This window comes from Symphalangus syndactylus, chromosome X (assembly GCF_028878055.3).
Source record: "Symphalangus syndactylus isolate Jambi chromosome X, NHGRI_mSymSyn1-v2.1_pri, whole genome shotgun sequence".
NCBI lineage: Eukaryota > Metazoa > Chordata > Mammalia > Primates > Hylobatidae > Symphalangus > Symphalangus syndactylus.
This window is the reverse complement of record NC_072447.2, coordinates 48,735,932-48,756,783: the sequence shown is the minus strand read 5'-3', so window position 1 is coordinate 48,756,783 and position 20,852 is coordinate 48,735,932. Positions and strand designations below refer to the sequence as shown.

General features: G+C 35.7%; 1 protein-coding gene across 1 annotated transcript in view; it reads left to right on the top strand.

The window, feature by feature from the left end:
* Positions 1–9,401, top strand: part of TMEM47 (transmembrane protein 47) — a 30,358-nt gene extending 20,957 nt beyond the window's left edge. Inside the window, exon 3 of the mRNA XM_055268643.2 lies at positions 5,982–9,401. Within this exon, the coding sequence (XP_055124618.1) occupies positions 5,982–6,160 (179 nt within the window). The 3' untranslated portion in view covers positions 6,161–9,401. The remainder of the gene's footprint in view (positions 1–5,981) is intronic.
* The last annotated feature ends 11,451 nt before the right edge of the window (positions 9,402–20,852 follow it).

Genomic DNA, 20,852 nt, shown 5'->3' with positions numbered 1-20,852 from the left:
TTCTCTTTTATAATTTGATTTTACATACAGAATCCCCATTTATTATGTTATTAAGGATGATTCCTTTATGTTGTATCCGCAGAAAGCCTCCTATAAGGATTGTTTTTATAGAAAGGTGTTTTTTTTTTCAGGATCCTGCAGCTGATTTCCATCTCTGATCACCATCCTATAAGTCACAGTGAGATAGCTGGAACCATTTGAAGTCTAGATTTTGGTAGAAAAATCAGTGTCCAGTTTAGATTTCAAACTGAAAGAGAGTTCTTCTATTCACAATATTTAGATGGCATGTTAATTTCTCTGTACCGTTATCAAACTACACTTTGGCTAGAACAATTTACAGTATCACTTCCCAATAATTAATTTCATACTGCTGCCACTAGTAGTTACGAATTAAATTTTAAAAAGAAAAGAAATTGATACCTTTATATTAACCTTTCACTGGCAAATGCTTTTTATTCTCCAAATTATTGTTTCTTTTATGTCAATTTTATATTTAGGGACTGACCTGGCTGTTAGGGCCTATCAACCTTTGCCTTTAAATGATCTCCTAATTTTATACCTTTTTTTCATACACCATCATTATTGCCTCAGTCGAGGCCACAACTTTTCCCTAAATGGAAAGTCTCAGTCCCCAAATTTGGTCTTCCCCTACTTTGTTTTGTTTTTCTATGGCAATATCTGACTGTTTTAAGATGTTTATGTGACTCCTTTCTTTTGCCTTGTTGAGTATCTAGTTTTTCAGTTCTTTCTTTTAGTCTTTCTTTAGCTTCCCTGACTTTTCTTTCCCACTGATGACACCCCAGTCATCACTGCCTACAGGTCCCCACACACTGAATGACCTTCTAGGGGCCTGTCCTTCTCTAATCTCTTCCCCATGTAATCTGTCTTGGATACAACAGTGAGGTCTCATTGTGAAAGAAACATGTGGTCTCGTCACTTGTCCCTTTGATTTCCTCAGAAGCAAACCCTGAGACAAGAAATCAAGTGCATATACTTTATTTGCAAGGTAAAAGAAGGGATATGATAAGGAGTATGGAAAATGAGACAGGGATGGGAAAGCAGCCATTAAAAGGTTACATTATCAAGCCAGTTGTCACTCAAAGCAGCTGGAGCTTAATCTTCTTGGGGAAGCTTTAAAAACTGGTGTAGAACACGCACCTCGAGAATTATCTCATTCGGAGGACTACGGAGCTGGAGTATTAATGCACCAAATTTGGAGAGTCATTGGTTGAGAAATGTCGGTTATAATCAAGGGAGAGCAGTGTTAATTTTCTGGACCTGGCCTGCCCCATAGGCAGCTAAAGTAGCTTTAGTGGCCAGAGGTAACTCAGGCAAAGAAATGCAGGTGCTGGCAATTGGAAGTCAGGCTAGCATGTACTGAAGTGGTGAAGATAAAAATATATGGATAGGACACCAACCGCATATACAATTACAATAACCTCTCAGATGGTCTCCCTAGAGAAACAAAAGTTTATTACTTTATGAAACACTATGGTATTATAGTATGAACTAAACAGCCTTGTGCATGCGCCCTTCATTTTACCCATGCGAATTGCTTCTAGCCATACTCTTATAGCTGTAAGCACTATATAATCTGCTTCGTCTTCCTGGAGGTCTTTTCTTTCCTCTGCCTCTTCTGACCAACTTTCATCCATCCTTTAAGAACCAATTCTGCACGTTGAGCACATGTACCCTAAAACTTAAAGTATAATAATAATAAAATTTTAAAAAAAGAAGATGTGAAAGAAAAAAAAAGAACCAATTCAAATGATTTCAAATGATGTCCCTCTGAAGCCCTCCTTTCTTTCTCTAAGCTGAATCAGTACTTGGCACAATGTTTGAGCTCAGTAAATGTGTGTTGAACGTATTATAAACAAACATGCATGCCTCCACTATTGCTGTTGAATGCGTTGACTTGTAATTACTTGTGTGCCTGTCTTCACCATCAGAGTATGAATCATCAAAGGGCGAGGGCCATGTCTTATCTATCTTATCCCCTTCATCTAGCACACAGTAGGCACCCAATATATGTTTGTCAAAATACTGAAATGTCCTCCTTAGAAGAAAATATTGAATATTTCACTATCAATGCTTTGAATATTTTAATATTGAAAACACTGAAAAATATCCCCTTAAAACTAGAATGAAACACAAGAATTAGTTAGGTCTACATTCCTGTCATGCTTCTGGTCCACACAATTTCATGGTTAGTGGTTTCATTGCCTGTTTTCAAAAAAGTGCAGGGGGCATAAAATGAACCCCAAATCTCTTAAGATTCTAAAATGTTCCAGAACTGTACCTATGTTATCTTTGAGGTAGACCATAGAGAATACCATATCCAATGCCTATTTTGTTTCATTGATTGGTAGTAAAATAGAAATATAGTATAATGGCATTTTCCTGACTTCTGAACTCTTTATGTTTTTTTTTCTTCCCTCTACAGCATCTGTGAAAGGCAAGGAGGCATTTTTACCTACATCTGTGAATTTTATTACATGGAGAAAATTATTTACAAATGCAGAATTATATTTTTCTCAGTTTTGCCATTACATTCATTTTTCTCTGTGATTCCAAAGGGAGTCGAATAATTCAGAGGCACGAAGTGTTTTACAGTAATTTTTATTGAGCTCCAACACAATAAAAGTCTAAGAAAGCTGTTCGGGAGAGTATGCCAGTGGAGCCTAATGGAGTTGTATTTCCATTTTTCCACTAGAGGGAAATTATATCATTATATTATACCATGGAGGCCAAATATTTGCTAAATAAAACACGTTGAAATGAATATTAAAGGCAGCGTAGGTAAACACCTCACTCCAGGGACTACTCAGTTCACAAAAGAAGCAGTGTAATCATTTTAGAGTAATTCAGATTAGTTATTACTTCTCTGCTCAAACTCTTCTGCTAGCTGCCTGTCACACGTAGAATAAAATCTAGACCCCAGCTATGGTTCACAGGCTGTCCATGAACCACGAAGGGCCCCTGCTGTCTCTTCCATCATGTCTCATGCTTCTCCCTCCCTGCTCCCTGTACTGCAATCACAGCCTTCTGACTTCTGTTCCAATGCACCAGATGTGCTCCTGTGATGAGAGTTTTGCAGTGCCTGTGTGTTTCACGTGTGAATGCTCAGTCCCCGCTATGTTGTTCTGCACCCCCAATTCATTCAGATCTGTGCTCAAAATCTCCTCCTCAGAGCAGCCTTCTCTCATGATTGATCTAAAAGAGCAGCCCTCATCCCTGTGTCCTGTCTGCTTTCTTGCATTTCTTGTCTCTTAGCAATATGCGACATTATATTCTATATTTGTTTACTAATGGACTGACTACCCATGAGAGTAGCAGCTTTGTCTCTTTTGATAGCAATAATGCCTTAAACTGTATCACTTTAGAAACATTCAGATATTTATTGAATGGATGCATTTGTTGAATGAGTAAATGAATTACTATACCTAACTCACATTCTTGTTTCAGTCATATCCTGGTAGGATCAGTACGGATTTGAGGAGTGACCAGAGTATAGAAACCTAAGGAGAAGTGCCTTTTTTTTCCAAATGTATTTGGCAACTTTGGAATTTTTTTCTCTGTAGTTATGGTTGATAGTAATTGACTTCTTGTTAGTTTTAAGACATTTAAAACATGCAAGCTCCCTTTTTCTCACAAAGGCACAGAGCCAACTGGGCTTTTTTTTAAATTAATGCACATTTTAGCACTTACTAGCTGGAAATAGATGAAGTGTGGGTCATATAATATGCCGTCAGCTGAGTCCTAACAACAACCACAACTTTTTCTGAGAAGGTCTGATTTCTATTTTGGCTATCAGTAGAGTATCCGCTTATACAAACTTACACGTGTATCCACTCTCAGTAGTAATGGTAGGCAAAGTGCTGACTCAGAGCGGTGTCGTGCTACACGGCAGAAATGTTAGGTATTTTTATATCTAGTTCCGGGTAGGTCCTTTGACACCTAGCCAGAGCCTTATAGAAAGAAATTTTGAGGAATCATTTCCTCATGGATTTGCTGTATTTCATCAGTTTTATGGGAGAGAAAGATGACTGTTATGTAGACTTTCTAGGAATCTTCATCATACTGGTAATAATCTTTTACATGGGCTAAAAATAGATGAGAGTACATTTTAAAACATAAAATTCCGTTTTAATTAAACACCCTATCCATCCTAGTGTTCTTTTTAAAAAATATAGGCGATATCAAAACTATTTATGTATATAGTTTTACTATGTCTGTTTGTTCCCTCCTTTTCTTTAATTATTCACATTTTTGTTCTTTTCAGATGAATTAAACAAAAATTATTTTACCCCCTAAAATTATTTCATGTATCAGAGGTTAGCAAACTTTTTTTGTTAAGGGCAAGAAAGTAAATACTTTTGGCTTTGTGAGCTGTGTGGTTTCTTTTGCAGCTTCTCAACTCTGCCATTGTTGCATGGAAAATACGTAAATGAATGAGTGTGGCTGTGTTCCAATAAAACTTTTTCAAAAACAAAAAGCAGACCAGATTTGGTAGTTTGCCAACCCCTGTTAAATATAACTGTACTCTGTATTTTTTAGGGGAAAAAGATTGTCTATTTCTTGAGGGTGGAAGCTGTCCTATGGTAGAGAATGAAGCTGTAGTTAACTAATTGTAGTTAAACTAATTAAAATAAAATTACATAATAATTGATCTAATAGGAAGTTAAGAATTTTAAGTGGAAGACATTATCTCTTGTGCATATCCACAAGATAAATTTCAGTTTATTTTAGATAGTAAAAACAACACAAAACAAAAACAAAATAAACATTCCCTTCCTGATTATTTTGGTTTATTTTATTCGGTATGACTAATCATATTTCCCTTTTAGCCCTGACAGAAGCAGGATCTAACCAGGGACTAAGAGCTAAGTTTTGACCTCTGTTATAGTAGCCATAATTGGCCTAGGTTTTCCTGTACCATTATCTCTCTTGCCTTTATAGACTTAATTCTTTTTTGAAAGTAGGTGGAAAACAGATGTGAAAATATCATCTGTTAATAACTTTTAAGCCACTTTTTAAAGACAAGAGGCATAGATCGGATGAGAAGAAAATAATGAAAGTAGCTTTGGATCAGAGTAATGTAAGCAAAGACATCATGGTGGGACTTTCTGGCATATTGGGCTGAGTTAGTATTGCAAAGCAGCAACAACATCAAAAGCACATTATCACTCACAGGTTGACCAGTTGCATCAGTAGAAATTAATTTGAATTTCCTAATTCCTTAATAGCATAAATAAATAACAAGAGTTTCAGTTGGCATTGGGGTCACTATTCTTTTTTTTTTTTTTTGAGATGGAGTCTCGTGCTGTCACCCAGGCTGGAGTGCAGTGGCATGATCTCAGCTCACTGCAACCTCCCCCTCCCTGATTCAAGCGATTTTCCAGCCTTAGCCTCCTGAGTAGCTGGGATTACAGGTGCACGCCACCACACGGGGCTAATTTTTGTATTTTTAGTAGGGGTTTCACCATGTTGGTCAGGCTGGTCTCGAACTCCTGACCTCATGATTCGCCCACCTGGGCCTCCCAAAGTGCTGGATTTACAGGCGTGAGCCACCTCTCCTGGCTGGGGTCACTATTCTTGAGGAGCTACTTACATGTTTTAGTAGTGGCACAATTTAGTTTAACTAGTACTACTTGCCATAATAATAATGATAATTATATTTGTAAGGTGAAAATCACTACTTTGTGTGCTCATATAAATTATTATATTGCACTAATTATTTTATCTATACTAATAATGATTTACTAATAAATAGGATAATTCTTATATATTGGGAAAAGGTATTTAAACAAAAAAATTATTAATATTTTAAAGTATACCATCTAGAACAAGCCATCTTTAAAATTTTTGTCTTTTATATATATTTGATTACAAAGTTACTCTCATACATATACAGTTACGTATTTATATTATTTTATTTGCTGTAAATAACATTTTCTAATTTTGATTTACTTTTCTTTCAGTTGTTTTACAGGTTTGCAGCCTGGTCCTTTACCCAATCAAGTTCATTGAAACTGTGAGCTTGAAAATTTACCATGAGTTCAACTGGGGTTATGGCCTGGCCTGGGGTGCAACTATATTTTCGTTTGGGGGTGCCATCCTTTATTGCCTGAACCCTAAGAACTATGAAGACTACTACTAGAACCAATAGTCTCAAAGTAAAAACAACCACCACCATCCAACAAAAGGATTACGTCTGCATCTTTTCTAACTTACTATTTTCTAAAACACTTGTGGAGCATCAAGCAGTTTGCTCAGTTGATTTAATCTTTTTTGCCTTTTGGCTGTCAACATCATAACCAGCTTTTACATCCATTTTAGAAATCTGCACAAATTAAGAGAGCTGATTAGACATAGGCAAATGCTGCAAACTTCCAATATGTTCATATCGTTTTTCTTGACAAATGAAGGGTCTATATGACAGCAACCATTGTGAGAAACTAGTTGGAATGAGATTTGCCTCCATCTCCTATTGCCTGCAGGGGAGCAGTTGGCATAAGCAACATTTAGAAGTTCCTTTGCGCTGACAAGGATTCCACTGTTAGAGCCCTTACCGCCTGCTTATCCTACCCAATGACTACATTGGCAGTTGGTTATTTGCTTGAGTGAGCCCTTGAAAAATGAATTGCCCTTCAGCACCTAATGGGAGTTGTGAATGTAACTGGTTAATGGTACACATTCCACCTTCAGGAACACTCTTTTTAATGGGAGGTTATGCTTTGGCAATCAGCATCTCCCTGGGAAGAGAGTCAAGACTTGGAGACATGTGCTTCTCATTATGTGGTTAGAAATTGGTGCCTCAGCCCTATCTAGACTGGGGAAAAATTGAGGATCTCTGTTTTTCCTGGGGCAAACAGAAAGAAATCTGCATGAGTTGCTTTTGTACCCTTTAAATCATTTGCCAAACATTGCAGCAAACAAGTGTGCATATGTAACAAGCTTCACTGTTTTTATAGAAGGTGAACCATTAGTATAAATGGTAATTAGTTGTTCCCTAACCCTCCACATACATTTGCCTATTACACATAAAATTAATATTTACTCTAGTGAAGTGGTTTGAGCACTAACCTTGTACACATTGTTAAGAGGCTTCGATTGGTATTCATACTTATTTACCATACAAAAGTATGGTACCTTAAAGCTTTTGCTCTATGTTCTTTACTGTTTCACTGGAAAGTGTCAATAGAGTTGCCTAAGAATAAAAATTGAAATAGTGTTAATCTGAAAATTAATGATTCTCTGTAAGCACTGTAGTTGAAAAGAGAGTAGCAATTAGGATGATCATTTTGTGTAAAATTCATTAAAATAGAAGGCTGCTATTTTTTGCAAGTATTTTAAATGTCTTCATTTTTTTAAAAAAAAAAGGAGCAGCGATAGATTTATATAAATATCCAAATGTCTCAGTAGAGGAGTAGAATTCATCTGGTTATCACCTGGTCCTCTGAAGTTAACTGATGGGCTAACCGATTTGTGCACACACTTAGGATGGATTTATGTTAAGGGAATTACTTACTGACTGTTCAATGGAAGGAAGTATTAATAATAGGGAATAAGTTTGCAACTAATCTCATGCTGCAAACTTGTGTTAATTCTGTTTAATATACAAATTTGGATAGCTTAATTATAAACATATTTTTATATCAAATATACAGTTCTAATATAAAAGTTACAAATAATTATTTTTGTTAACAAAGACACTAAAACAGTACGTTCTGGTTTTGGCCCTCTTGCAGAAAGAAGCATTAGAAAAATTACTTTAAAAGTAGCTCTATGTTACTGTATTGCAAAATCTGTTAAGAGCAGGACCACATCGATAGTATTTAATAATTTGTTTTACCTCCCAAAGCACAGTTCTTCTTTCAGCTTGTCTTAAGAATGGTTGCCAAAAACAACAGCCAAAAAAAAAACCTATTTTATTATCCAAATGCTAAAAAACACACTTATGAATTTTCTATAAAATCACAAATATGAAGTACCAGGTTTAGTCTTACTTTAGCAATGATAGACAAAAGCGAATAAATACATCATAGACAGAAACCTTTATAAAAATATATGATTCTATAAAGAATCATTAGAAATTATGAGTGGGAATTTTCCAGAAAGATAGTATTATAGAGTCTTTTGAAGCAATTTTTTGAGAAATAGTAAAATCTGGGGCAGACTGTCTTGCAGTTAATTGCATATTGTCAGAGCAGCATGAGAAATACGATATTTGGATAGGGATTTCAGCAACTAAACATTCTCTGTTCTGAGATCTCTTTATTCCTGAATAATGAAAGAATAGTACTTTGGTGCTGACACCAATGAGGCACTTCTCTTGGTCCTAGTAGAGGATGCAGTGTACTGTTAAACCAATATCACATCTCGAGTCTTACCAAGTTTTCATTCTCTGTCAATATGACAAGCTCAAAGTGACAGAATATGTTGTAAGTTGAGGCACACATATTTGCAGTTTATTGAAAAGTAGATTTCTTATGTGACTTTTTTCCCTTCCCAGCAAAGAGCCCTACACTATATTTCTACCATCACTAATATTTGGAAGTGTTTCATTACCAACAATCTCAGTACAACATGAAAATTGTTGCTTCTCATCTAAAATACAATTTTGTCTATCAGAATAAACACAAGTGAAATTTTCACCTACATTAGCATTATGTCTTTGCAGCTTTAGGTTTGTTAGATGTGTTCTTAAGCAGAATTTTTAGCCACAAACCCATTGCTAGATAGATATCTATGGATATAAATCTACATCTATAGATATAGATATACACACATATATATACTCACACACATATAGCATAAAATACTCAGCAGGGCTAGTCATTCCGATTTCTTGCACAATTATTTAGCTTTTTGTAAGTTCAACATGTAAATTTTAAAGACATAAATATAGAGAGACTTATGTGTTTGAATATAAATGATATATATGGATTAGCATGTACCTGTATATTATTAAACATGCAATGAGCTGACTGGTAAGTGACGTCTAATTGTATGGCTAGCAATGTAATTTATTCAGACTGTATTTTTGTACAGAGCAGCGCACTCTAACCTATGCCTCTGTGTCCTCTTTAATGCCTAAAGCTGTGCCTAGAAATTTCATCTGTCTTAAAAATAAAATATACTTCATGCTGTTTATGCTATTAGTTTCTGTACTGCTATTCTATATTTATTATTTTTAAATATATGACATGTTTGCTACTTAAACATGAATTCATGGTATCCTGGTTATTTTTTTTTTAAGTCATCTGGGGGAAAACCTGTTTATCACTCCAGTGATTTTGAGTTTGCAGTTTCACAATCAGTTCTTCGTTTCATGATTTTTGTAGTTGACATGAAGTCATCTATGTGGAAAAAAATAAAAATAAAAGTGATTTCCCGGATGCGGTTTGACTTTGTGTCTTCTCTGTTGTGTAAACTCTTTAGACAAGGCTTCTAAATTACATATATTCATTACATTTTCTCCTTCAAAATATATATTATTTAGAAAACATCTTAATATGACATGCTGATTTTATTTGAAAACATTTTTAAATTTTTTATTACAAATTGTCTCCCAAGATCCTTCTATTCTCCATAGCCTTTAGCACGGCCAGTGAAAAAGGAATACTATTAAATATCTTTTTTAACCTTCTGTTTTAAAGTGTACTCAAAGGAGATGTAGTGCAGGCTTCCATTATTCCGACTCTAATCACCACACAATTGGAAATGATTAGTCAAAGGGTTTGATATGGTATTTTGTTCTTTGTGTAGTTTTCAATGTTTGCAGTGTTAAAGCCAGCTTGTCTGTATTATCTCTTTCTTAAAAAGACTAAAAATTCAGTGTGTATGTGTGCATGAGCATGTATGCCAATTTTTTTTTTTTGAAAAGGGGTCTCACTCTGTCACCCAGGCTGGAGTGCAGTGGCACAATCTCAGCTCACTGCAACCTCCGCCTCCCAGGTTCAAGCGATCCTCTCACCTCAGCCTCCCAAGTAGCTGGGACCACAGGCACCTGTTACCATGCCTGGCTAATTTTTTGTATTTGTAGAGATGGGGTTTTGCCATGTTGCCCAGACTTGTCTCAAACTTTTCAGCTCAAGCTATCTGCCGCCTTGGCCTCCCAAAGTGCTGAGATTACAGGCGTGCACCACTGCACCTGGCCCAAAAATTTTTCTCGAAGATATAAATAGAACCATAATTGAGCAAACTTTCTTGTGTTGATAAAATCAGTTTGAATATAAAATATATATTTGTCATCAAGACGTTTTTTTCGTGTCTCATAGGAACCATTACATTTTGCAAGGATCACAGTATATTTGTTTTGCTAAGAAGAAAATATTACAAATCCCCTGTAAGCCTATGATATATTTAATATCACACTTTCAAATGTATCCATACTTAAGTTATACCTTCTAACCTTTTCACAGTTTTTCTGTCATTTTAGAAATTTTCCTTTTCAGTGGCCTTATTCTAATTTGATGGAGTAGCAGCATTCATTCAATGTATTTTCAGTATAAGTACTTTCATTTTTATACAGCATACTCTTGAGTAAATCACCTTTACAAATATGGCTTGCCTAGTAATTATCCATGACCCAGTCTCTCTGAATTTGGAAGACATGGAGACATAGTTTCACTAGAATTTGACAAGAAAAAATCCTTTGCCTTCAGAGCTTTCATTGTGAACATAAAACAGAAAAGCAATTTCAATTTACTTTTCCATAATGGCCATATGGGCTGTTGCAGTTTGAATTATGAGATCAGGCACATGCTATGTCAACACTGTTCCATTTTGATGGTTTTTAAGTCATTTTGGTTACAAAGTAAATTGACAGTGAAATTATTTTGTATTCTGTAGACTAAACCACTGAATACCTAAATTATCAAATTTTCATGCTATTGTTTTCTGTTCATAGCTTTTCAGAAGTGTGATGTTAACTAAGATTAAAAGAACACAAATTAGGCCTGACGCGGTGGCTCACGCCTGAAATCCCAACACTTTGGGAGGCCAAGGCAGGTGCATCACAAGGTGAAGGGTTCGAGACCAGCCCAACCAACATGGTGAAACCCCATCTCTACTAAAAATACAAAAAATTAGCCAGGCGTGGTTGTCCGCGCCTGTATTCCCAGCTACTCAGGAGGCCGAGGCAGGAGAATTGCTTGAACCCAGGAGGTGGAAGTTGCAGTGACCCGAGATCGCACCGCTGCACTCCAGTCTGGGTGACAGAGTGAGACTCCATCTCAAAAAAAACAAACAAACAAACAAAAAGCCCACCAGAAATTAGAATTAAGTGCTTAAGAGTATTTTCACAGGAAGCACTGATTTATTTGACTTTTTAACTTGTATGTCAAGTATTGGGTCATGGTGCCATAGCACCTTAATCCCAATAAGTTAAAATCAGACTAGATAGCAAAACTCCACGTAATAAAATGCCAACAGTTTTTCCTATACAAGGCAGGCTTGGGGACCGTAAGAAGTCCTCACATTTCTAACAGCTACTGAATGATGTCCTGGGCAGAGTGTCCATATACATATATACATATATATATATATATATATAATATATGTACACATACGTGGAAAATCTTTTTCCAAATAGTCGTCAGCTAGGTGACTCACATTTGTATTCTACAAGTAACTCTCATGGTTCCAAAGTATAACTAAAAGAACAGGAGCTGAACTGTTCAGTTGGGAAGGAAAATATGTGGTGTTTCTAAGCCAAGATTAACAGCACACAAAGAATGGTGTTCTTTGTAAAACTAAAGCTGTGTTGAGTGGTTCACCAGAGAAACTCAGTTTTGGCAAGCAATTATTTCCAAGTTGAATGACTTCATAGAAATAATGGTTATAAAAGAAGCTTGGAACAAGTACTGGAAAATCATGCCATCGAAGCACCAGAAACCTTGAATACTTCAATCTTTGCATGTGACAAGGATTGATGAAGAAAATTGTATCTAAAAAATAATTCTATATATGCTACATTTGCATGTATGAAGCTACGTCTATGATGATGTGAAGGCACTCTTATACTAGATGAGAGCAGTCAGTCATGGAATTAAGCCTAAAATACTACATATATGAAATGATGGTACCATAGGCTACCCCTCAGTTTGCTTTGACTTTGTCATCATAAAAATAAAATAAATGAAAATCATCCCTACATTCTATTTAATTTTTAAAGTAAAATATAGTTAACGAAGACATGGAAGGAATTGTTTTAAACCTGAGCAGGAAACATTTCTCTTAAGATTCTTATGAATGTAGAGTTGTATCGTTAAGGGTTAATGGAGAAGAAAGACTACTTTGCTAGTCTTTGATACTGTATGTTAACAAAAAGGCAGATAATACTATCATGCTTGATAACCTCTCCCAGGCAAACTTATGCTGTATCAAAGCATGTTTGGAGAGTAGGTCCCTCTTTGTCCATATCAGTGCTCAGTGGTAATGTGACAACTTCTGACATCAAACACAAGTTTTCCTATTTTTAACTTTCAGGTGATTTCTCTTCTTAAACACTATCTAGCTATTATGGTTGTGTTAATTCTTTGAGGCACACGGTTTGTATGAAGGCAGCAAAATAAGTTGTGATAAAACATTTAACACTTATAATCATGAAAAGTATGTTTCTCATTTGACCACAAGGTACAAATGCTGTTTCCCATTTGAACTCACTGGCATAAATTTGACAATATAGAAATCCTTATAGAGACATAATGTTTCATCAAAAATTTCCAGTTATATTCTTTGAAGACATTAGCGTTTTTCACTGCTCCATAATGGAGAGGAATTTTGCAAAATTCATTGCTCAGTATATTTCTCTGTGCAAACCTCAGTATTTAGCACTTATCTTTCCAGCCAACTCGTGAGACATGAAATATTTTGAGTTACTTTCCCCCATTGTTCAGGCTTGAGTAAAAATAAGTTTTCCCTGTCTGTCTCAGACAGTCAATAAACATTAGTACATATTTAGCCAGGCATTTGAGCTTTGACGATGTTACAAGTATGAGCCAAAATACAGCAAACTACTGCTATCAATGATTGCATGACATCTTTGAATCAGAAATGCTCTAAAAGATGAGATAACAATTAAGCCCTCTTATGCTCATTCAAACCAAAAGTGCTGTTTGGCTTCAGTTAGGCTTGTTTGACTACTGTGCTGTTTGGATGGAGAAATCACCTGTAATACGGTATGTTCCTGAAGTTGGGCTGGTTTTTATTTATAAGTATAAATATGTATAAATTGCATGCATTTATATAGCTTGAATGGTTTGTATAGTATCTATTTTGAAATGAGAGCACTTTTAAAATTGTTTGTAACTTATGGAAATACAAAGAATAAGAACTGGGGGAAGTTATTTAATAGGAAAAGGAAGTCAAAGATTTGGATCTTCCAAGTGCTGCCATTTAGTCATGATTGCATGCTATAAGAGTGTGCAGGTATGAGAAAAAGTAGAAATCTGGCCGAGGCAGGTGGATTACCTGAGGTCAGGAGTTCGAGACCAGCCTGGCCCACATGGTGAAACCCTGTGGTAAAACCCTGTCTCTACTAAAAATATAAAACATTAGCCGGACGTGGTGGTGTGTGCCTGTAAACCCAGCTACTCAGGAGGCTGAGGAATCACTTGAACCCAGGAGGCGGAGGTTGTAGTGAGCCGAGATTGTGCCATTGCACTCCAGCCTGGGCAACAAGAGTGAAATTCTGTCTCAAAAAAAAAAAAAAAAAAAGAGTAGAAATCTGACTGGTTGATGGACTTGATTAACTTTGGAGTTTATGCTCCACCCATAATTATTTCTTAGAGGCAAACAGAAGATTTGGCAGGCAGCCACATTTGTACCACATGACCCTACACCCCTGGTCAAAGATGATTAGACAGAGATAGTTCCTGCCTTTAGCTAGCCACTCTGTTTCTCTTGCCTATTAATTTGGAATTGGTCTCTGAATGTAGCTAGTAATAAAATGCGTAAACTACGGGGCTTTGGGGTGTGCAGAGATGCAAAGAATACAAACTGGGAAGAATAAAGAAATGAAATAGTTATTCATAGAGAAATAGTCAAGAGAACAAGAGTGGGTGGTCACAGTTCCTAGTAAGGTCAAGTTACCTTATATTCCATAAAATACTCCTGTATTCTTCCAATAATTTCTTGTTTTGATTAAACCAGGTTTAGTTGGATGCAAGAGAATCTTGACGAAGACCCTTGTTTTAAATGGTTCAATATTCATGTTGTGCTAACTCTCCAAAAAAGAATTGAAAAGTACATAAAGATTTGTTTATAAACTTGCTATCCCACCCGAGCGTGCCAAGCACTCTCTATTGCCCCATCAAAAATTGATTCCAATTGTCTTACAGTAAAATATAACTAAGTAAAAAACATTTTAGTATTAATTCTTCATTTTTGTGTTTATTTTTCTCTGGATCAAAGTCATGTGCTAAGGGGAGAAAATCAATCATTCTCAGATGACATGAAAACTGTCCTGGAATCTCTGAAATCACTCATGGTAGTTTCTTCTCCATCTTATCTTTAGGATACATCGGCATTCTGCATTGGCCTGTAAGAGAGCATCATTCATGTGTGTTCTTCAGTAATGCTAGTTTAGTTGACTGTTTCTTTGTGCTTATGGCTGCTCTTGAGGATTTTACAGTAATGTCTCACACAAATAACTACCAAATGGGGTTTCTACCGCCTTCACTCTAGTGCCACTTTGGGCTCAGGTGAATCAAGCCCAGGTAGAACCAAACTTGTGGAAGCAGACATGTTAGTTGACTACGGACAAAGATTCTACTCATCCAAATCTCTGGTGACTTGACCTACATGACTGCTTAAGCAAGTCAGCCTAACAGTTACAACTATTGTTAGATCATCCCTTGGCTAACATAGTGACTGTGCATATGAAAAAATGATTATACACAAGTACGGACAACTGAACTCAAGGTCAGGACCTAGTCTCTATATTTGTGTTCCCAAGTCAGCCTGGGGTTAAATAAAAGAAGGGAAGTAAAATCCCCTTTTCTTGCTATCAGGTTTCCTAAAGGCAAATCTGCTTATTCTTTTCTTGTGTGTGTGAAAAGATTATGACTTGTATGTATTTCAATGTCAAGTGCACCTATGACATAGATAAAAACCTTCAAATAAAGGACAGCTTCCTATGACATAGATAAACACCTACAAAAAAAGGAAAGTATTTTTTTGTTTGCAAAGAAACAATAAAAGAAATTAGGTGTTTAAATGATGTGGTAGAATGATTTTGATAGCTGTAATCACAGTGTGTTACAGGCAATCAAATTATCTGTCATTTCCACAGCTTTTTTCCAGGGCCAAAGAAAAGCATCCACTTTGAGAAGTTTTTTTATTTTTTTTTCTCCACTTTGAGAAGTTTTAATTCCAAAAAACAAAGTTCTATTGATTGATGGACAATCAATCTTTGATGGATATTTTTCTGATTCTGTATGACAGAAGATAGCCTTAGGCCCTTAAGACAAATTGATTCATCATCAAAAGTGTCCACTGGTATAATACACCATCCCTAATTTGTTGTAAACAATATCTTCAAGTTTGGTAGCGAAGCCGCATACACTCAGAACACAAGACAAAGAGTGATTTTGACAAATTTTGCCACGGAAAGAAGAGCCCTATAAGACTTGATTGACAGAAAAAGACTTGAGCAATATGATGGGACTTCTGACAGGCCATTTTAGTTCTGTCAGTATTTGATATTACTATGTAGTCTACATTATAATTTTCTCAATTGTTTACATTTCTCAAGCCTTCAAAAGACTCTTGGACATATATAATGAAAATTCTAACCCTTTAGCCCATTCCCTTTTCCTATGGCCTGAGTAGCAAAAGCTATTTGTTTTTGAAATACTAGGAAACTGTCACAATTCCTGGGTCAAAAGAAAATACGTGCCTTGTTATTTTCCATTCTTATTTGGATCTTACAATGCGGGGCAAAATAATTTTGCATTCCTGACTCCTTCATCAGGAAAATGACATAAGAATCCACATAACAAACATAGCATGAGGCATTTAAGAGTGCTGTATTTTACACACTATATTTAAGTGTAGCAGGAATAAGAATAGAGTCTTAAAAATATATCCGGTCAAGACTTGCTTCCTCCTTTCTCCACAATCTTTAAATGCAAATACATGCATACTGACAGCTCTCAGAAAAATAGGACTAATGAGAACTCTCCCTTTCCCAAGGGATGCACTCTGCCACCATCTATTTATGGAATAATAGGTGGCTCCCTACTTCATTCTTACATCGTATGTTTAAAAGAGCAATTTCCATTTTTGAAGTATTGCTGAAAGGAAAGAAGTCATCTTTTATCACAGTCAGGAAAGGTCAGCAAGTCAGTAATCCTCCATTCACTTACTGAGAGAAATATCCTCTTTTCTTCCACAGCAGACCAGAAAAGTGATTTATCTGAGATTGGCATTAATACATAAAATGGCCAATGCACCTAGCTATGCCAGAGCAATCTCTTACATGGTCCAGAGGCTTCTTTTATTACCTGCTAAGGCTGTGAATTGAATCTGTTGGAGCAAGCATTGTAGATAGGATTTCCAATCTCCTCCCAAGCACTCTTCCATAATATCAAATCCTGGCAAGGCCAAAACATTTTCATAATGAAGATCGACTCAGAAGCTGTCTTTGCTCTTGTGTCCTGATATTGACCTTTTCTTTGCATTCGGTTGTACACACACACACACCCACACAAATTTACAGAAGTTTTTGTGTTTCTTACAACTGTATTTCATTTCATATGTTCATTTTTTCAGCTTTCCAACCACTCAACAAGTTTTATTGCATCTTTAATATGGGCCCAATACTGTACAAGGCATTAGGACATTACTAAAAATATAATCTTAGACTTCTAGGGTCTTAGAATTCAAGTTGGGAATGCAGTATGCACATAGAAATAATTATTCCTTATATTGTGGTATTACTTACAGTTCTGAAAGTAAGTTCACTAATCTTATTGCAACCTGATACTTTTACTAACAATATAGAGTATGTAGCAAGATTTTGACCAAATTTAATGTGTGCTTAATCAAAATGATACATGTAAACATCAATCTGAGTCTTCCTATCCAATTCTGGGCTAAATATTTTCTTTCGGAACAAAACCAAATCTCTAATTACCTGTAACTTGTATTTTGTATAAACTAAGGCACCAGTGATTGTAAGATTTTATGTACCAATAAGAAAGAAAAAATGCAACCAAGATTTTGTGGAGAGGCAATCAAACAGGAACTCCCTAAATAAAACAGGGACACCAAAGGCTCTACCTTCTTGCAAGACTGCATGACCCAATAGTGTGGCCACAGAGAAAGAAATAGCAAGGGAACTTTCATATCTCAACCTTGGCATAGGGTGGAAAATTTTAACCACTGGTTAGTATTTAGGCAGGTTTGAGGTCTGAATTCACATTACTAGTGTGACCCAAAACACCTCACGCAGAGAATTTAATTTAAAGTGGTCTCAGGTGGCTAGTACCTGAAGTTGGCTGGCCAAAGCAAGTGAAAATTCTCTCTGAAAGACCTTGACTTCAATCTAGGCTGACAGAAATTAAGCATATTATTGATTATAAGATGCACTCTGATTTCATTATGTAAAATATGTTTTAGAATTGATGAAATATAGTTATTACTTATTTTTAAGTAAAGGACTTTCACTTCACAGTTACCTCTTAGGATTAAAATATCTGAGATTTAAGTACATCGGCCGGGCTTGGTGGCTCACGCCTGTAATCCCAGCACTTTAGGAGGCCGACACCAGTGGATCACCTGAGGTCAAGAGTTCGAGACCAGCCTTACCAACATGGTGAAACCCTGTCTCTACTAAAAATGCAAAAATTAGCTGGGCGTGGTGATACACGCCTGTAACCCCAGCTACTTGGGAGGCTGAGGCAAGAGAATCACCTGAACCTGGGAGGCGGAGGTTGCTCTGAGCCAAGATCATGCCATTGTACTCCAGCCAGGGCAACAAGAGCGAAACTCTTCCTCGAAAAAAAAAAAAAAAGAAGTAAATTGTCTCACATATCTTAGTCCTTATTTTTTATGCCTTTTATTTTAGAAGACTTATCTATGAATCTTCTGAAAAATGTTCCAGACTAGCATTTCCAAGCTAATATGTCATTTATTTAAAAAAAAAAAAAAGGTTAAAAAACAGATAAGACTTTAAGCAGTTTATTTGAAACATTTGCTGTTTATAAAAGCAACCGTTTAAAAAATTATGATGTTTAATTGCAGCTTAGGTTCAGGACTGGAGATGAGCTGGAAGATAATCTTTAAGGGGTCCTTCCCTACATGACATTCTGATTAGTGTTTTTTAAATCTTGTTATTGTAAAATAAAACACAAACACAAAAGTGTACAAATACATATGTAGAGCTCAGTGATTTATCACAAAGTGAACATTCATTTAACCATAATGAAGACCAAGAAACAGAAATTGCCAGCACCTTAGAGATCTCTCATGCTCATATTATCACTGTAGTTCCATTTTTCCCATCCCAGAGATAATCATTTCCTTTTCCACCTTTTAAAAATAGCTTGAGCATGCAACTCTTCATTTCTACACATAAGTTTTATTTAGTCAGTCTTTTGAACTTAGGAAAATGGACTCATGGAGTATTTGTTTTGTGCCTGTCTTGTTTTGCTCAGCATTATGCCCTTGAGCTTTATCTTTGTCATTGCATATAGCTGTAGTTTGGTCATTCTCACTGATGTACAGTTTTCCATTATATGTAGATGCCACTATTTATCCATCCTACTACAGTTAGACATACAGGTTGCTCTCAGTTTGGACTATTACAAATATTGATGCTATAATTATTCTTGACCAGGCCCCTTGATAAAACTGTAGATACAGTTCTTTTGCATATTTAAAACTTGAAATAAAATTGGTGTGTAATAGGAAATTTACATGTTCGGCTTAGCATGTTTCCAAGCAGTTTTCCGAAGTGGTAGTACTAATTTGCCTGCTCACTAGCTATGTAATTGAGTGCCAATTTTTCTGGTTTCTTTCGTTTTTTATATTTTGGTCATCTGGCCTGTTGAAAATTTGTTCAATGACTTTAAAGAATACATTAGAATTTTTAGAAAGTATTATAGGATTATAGCCTCAGTATTAAAAATTATTGACAGGATAAGACAATAAAGCAATGAAGGTTAGGTAAAATTCAGCAGGAGCAAAACAAAGTTACACCAGCTGACCAAGTAGAGTATGAGGAGACTAAGTGTCACTGAATTTCACTTGAAAAAGGTGGTGGAATATTACTAAAGTGTGGTAGTCAGAAAAGAAAAGTGCTATCTAAATCTAATCTAGCAGGGTAAGTTTTCCCTAAATAGAGCTTGTATATGCCAACCACCAATGAGAAATGAACCTTTCACTCAGTAGATGTTTGTTAAGTTGACGAATATGTGAACGAGTGAATGAGTGAATGCTTTGTGCTCAAAGCTGAATATTAAAGAATGTAAAGACACTCCAAAGCAAAGCTCTTCTGCTCTCTTTCTCTCTTCCCCTTAAATTTCCTTTTTATTTAAAGAACAGAAAAAAATAGGTGACAATTACCAGAGAAGCAGATGATTAAAATAAGAACCAGTTAAATCAAACCCAAGGTTTTTTGGAAACATTTATGAAACAACAGGTTGTGTATAAATCATTTAAGTCTCAGTTACCCTTTCCAAAGCAGAATTTTCTTTTCCTATTCTGTCAAATACATTTCTTTTGGGTTCTTTTTTGTTTTATCTTCTCTATTCTTCTTTTACATCCATTTTTTTCTTTCTCCCTTTTAAAAATGACAATTTCTGTGTTTTCTTTTTTTTTATAAAAGAATACTGCACACAAAAACCTTCCAGATCAAAAAGCTCCTCTTCTAGCCATGAACTACTCAGCTTAGATCCCATACTTCACCAGTCATGCTCCTAATTACTCATTTCACTCAGTGCAGAATTCTATTTTTATTTTTTTCCAAAAAATAATAAGTCTGGGAAATTTCAATACAGGAAACATGAAAAATCAAATGGAATTTTAACAATTCATGCCCAAAGAGAATATTCCATGTAAATAAAGTCACAGCTCATAACCTTAATGCCTATTAGCATCTCCAGACTTTTCTTTTTATGTTTATTCCAATTTCAAGGCATAATCAGAATTTTGTTTTGTATCATTTGTATTTGCATGCCTCCTCTAGGCTGAGGAATAAATGCTTTGTTTCATTACTATTCCCTGAGGTTATTTTGGTTCAGTGGCCTGATGTGTGTAACGCTTCATAAAATTAAGAAATATCTTATTAATGCCTTCATTTCCCCTTCAGTTTTTTTTTGTCTATATGATCTATATCACAGATTACATTTACTGTAAACTTAATCTATTTTTAATGACACTTGCCAAGAAAACCGTGGCTTTATTTTTCTGTTTACTTGGTATTTGCCTAGCAAATAGCAGCAGTCTATCATTGATTTGGAAGGAAGGTGGCATGTTAAATTTCACCATTTATCAGTTTTCTCTGTGTAACTGGCATATCAAAGAACAGTGCATTTTAAATCATCTAGTGCTTGCCTGGGGTTTATTTTTTATGAGATAAAGAAAAAACTTAGCTGGAATTTTACATCCTTGAAAAGGAGTTGCAGCCTCATAATGATGCCTTATATTTTTAGTGTGCTTTAACATTGACAAAGTACTTTCAAAAAATAATCTCATTTCATCTTCACAAGAACAAAGCTATGCAGTGTGCTGGTTAGAATATGGCCTCTGGAGCTAGGCTCCCTAATTTCATCCCTGCCTCTGTCATTTACTGTCTGGTAATGTGACCCAGGGTGGTTTACTGAACTTTTCTCTGGGTC